General features: G+C 55.4%; 1 protein-coding gene across 1 annotated transcript; it reads right to left on the minus strand.

Moving 5' to 3' along the window:
• Positions 1-442: 442 nt before the first annotated feature.
• LOC105506933 (anoctamin-2-like) lies at positions 443-1363 on the minus strand (the record flags this gene model as incomplete). Its single annotated transcript, XM_011935229.1, has 2 exons — positions 443-769; positions 1291-1363. Coding segments are annotated over 2 exons (400 nt in total), but the record flags the coding sequence as incomplete, so codon positions are not given.
• Between the last annotated feature and the right edge of the window lie 624 nt (positions 1364-1987).

Raw genomic sequence — 1987 nt, forward strand, 5'->3', positions numbered from 1 at the left:
GTGGTTCACGCCTGTAATCCCAGCACTTTGGGAGGCCGAGGCAGGCAAATCACAAGGTCAGGAGATCAAGACCATCCTGACTAATACGGTGAAATCTCATCTCTACTTAAAAAAAAATACAAAAAATTAGCCGGGTGTGGTGGCAGGCACCTGTAGTCCCAGCTACTCGGGAGGCTGAATTAGAGGAATAGCAGGAACCCAGGAGGCAGAGCTTGCAGTGAGACGAGATCGCGTCACTGTACTCCAGCCTGGATGACAGATTGAGACTCTGTCTCAAAAAAAAATTTTAAACAAGAAAGAAAGAAAATCTGGTTTCTCCAGCAGAAAAAAAGTCCACCTGCCAGAATAAAGCCTAGGCCCTCTGTCAGGTGCATTCCTCACTAGGAGCCCGGTTCTGTGGTGCCATTCCATCTCCAAGTCCCTGGCCACCTGCGTGACTCACCTCCAAGTCCTTCTCAAGCTCCAGTCCAGCCTCCATGAGATTGTGCTCAAATTCCTCCCGCTGTTCCTTCCTCTCCTCCTCCAGGGCATCGAGCGGCCCCAGCTCAATGTCACCTGGGCCCCCAGCATGAGGCTCCTTGCCTGTCTCCCCATTGGAGACGATAGCCAGTGAGTGGCCAGGGAAGCCTTGGGCCAGGTGCATCCCGCGTTTCCGGTAGTGGTAGGCGAGCACATAGTCGACCTTCCTCTGATTGTCATGGAAGTGCATGCGGCTAAGACGGGCTTCCAAGGACACAGGCTCATTGGTATCCAGATAGTTGTTGATGACCTGGCCAGAGAGAGAAGAGAGGCAGGGCAAGGTCTGGTGAGTAAGGGCTGAGAGACAGAAGAGGCTGATCTACGCTCTGGGCTCAGGGAAGTGGACTCAGAAGCAAGCCCCTCAGGCCCAGAGGCCCCCAGTGCCTCCAGTAAAAGGACCAAATAGCCTAAGTCAATCTGTCATGCTAGCTTGCAAAGCCCTCCACCCACCTGTTGACAGTCTGGGCACTGGTGCCTTCACACATGCTCCAGCATCCATGCACACACTCACACTCACACACAGACTGTAACTGCAGCAGCAAACTCCTCACAACCATACCTCCTGCCTCCACACACACAGCCACACACCCACGCCTGCACACACACACGCAAGCACCTGCGAATGCACACACAGCCATCTCTACCCTCGTCTCCCTGCACCAGCACGCCTGCACCATACAGGTGAAGGGGCCTGTGTACACACATATCTACCCGAGTGTGCTCTAACACACACACCCCCTTCCACAGGCACCATGGCCCACACACACTCACCTCCTTGCAGATCTGCACCACTGCCTGCAAATAGGCTACATATTTAAACACAGAATACTCACAGGCAGGTTCTCTGCATCCATTGGAACAAAGACCAATTTCTAGTCACCTGGCCTGCCCCCTACCCTCCCACCCACGGGAATTCACCAGGCACTATTCACAGCCCCACATCCTCCTCTCCAGCCACTGGTGAGGACCCTGTCAAAGACAGCAGCAGGGAACTGACTGCTGCTCTCTTCCATGCCAGAGGTGGGGAGGTGCAAAGAGGAGGAGGAGAGAGAACACGGTGAAGCAGGGGAGGGACCGACCGGCCTCTCCCCGTGGGTGTTTCCCTGTTTATTACTGGTTTGAAACCCAGCTGCCTCTGCAGCCACCTGAGAGGTCACCTGGGCAACCAGATGAAGCTCCAGGCACAAGGGAGAGACTCAGAGCCACCATAGCAGAGAAAGCTCAGGCTTACTGGAGGGGAGCCAGGGGGTCTACAGACCAACTGGTGGCATCAACTGGCCTCCCATGGCTTCTCCTTTCCCAACCCTCCTCTGACCAGAACGGGGCACTGGGAAAGTGTGCCTGACTTGGAGACAGAAGAGAAAAGGCCCTACCCAAACCCTAGGCCTCTCTCTTTCACTCACACACGTGCTCCCAACTGGAGGATGCCCTGGTCCAGAGGCTCCTTGGGGGCCTCAAACAGGGCCGG

Source organism: Colobus angolensis, unplaced genomic scaffold, assembly GCF_000951035.1.
Source record: "Colobus angolensis palliatus isolate OR3802 unplaced genomic scaffold, Cang.pa_1.0 Scaffold1413, whole genome shotgun sequence".
Classification (NCBI taxonomy): domain Eukaryota; kingdom Metazoa; phylum Chordata; class Mammalia; order Primates; family Cercopithecidae; genus Colobus; species Colobus angolensis.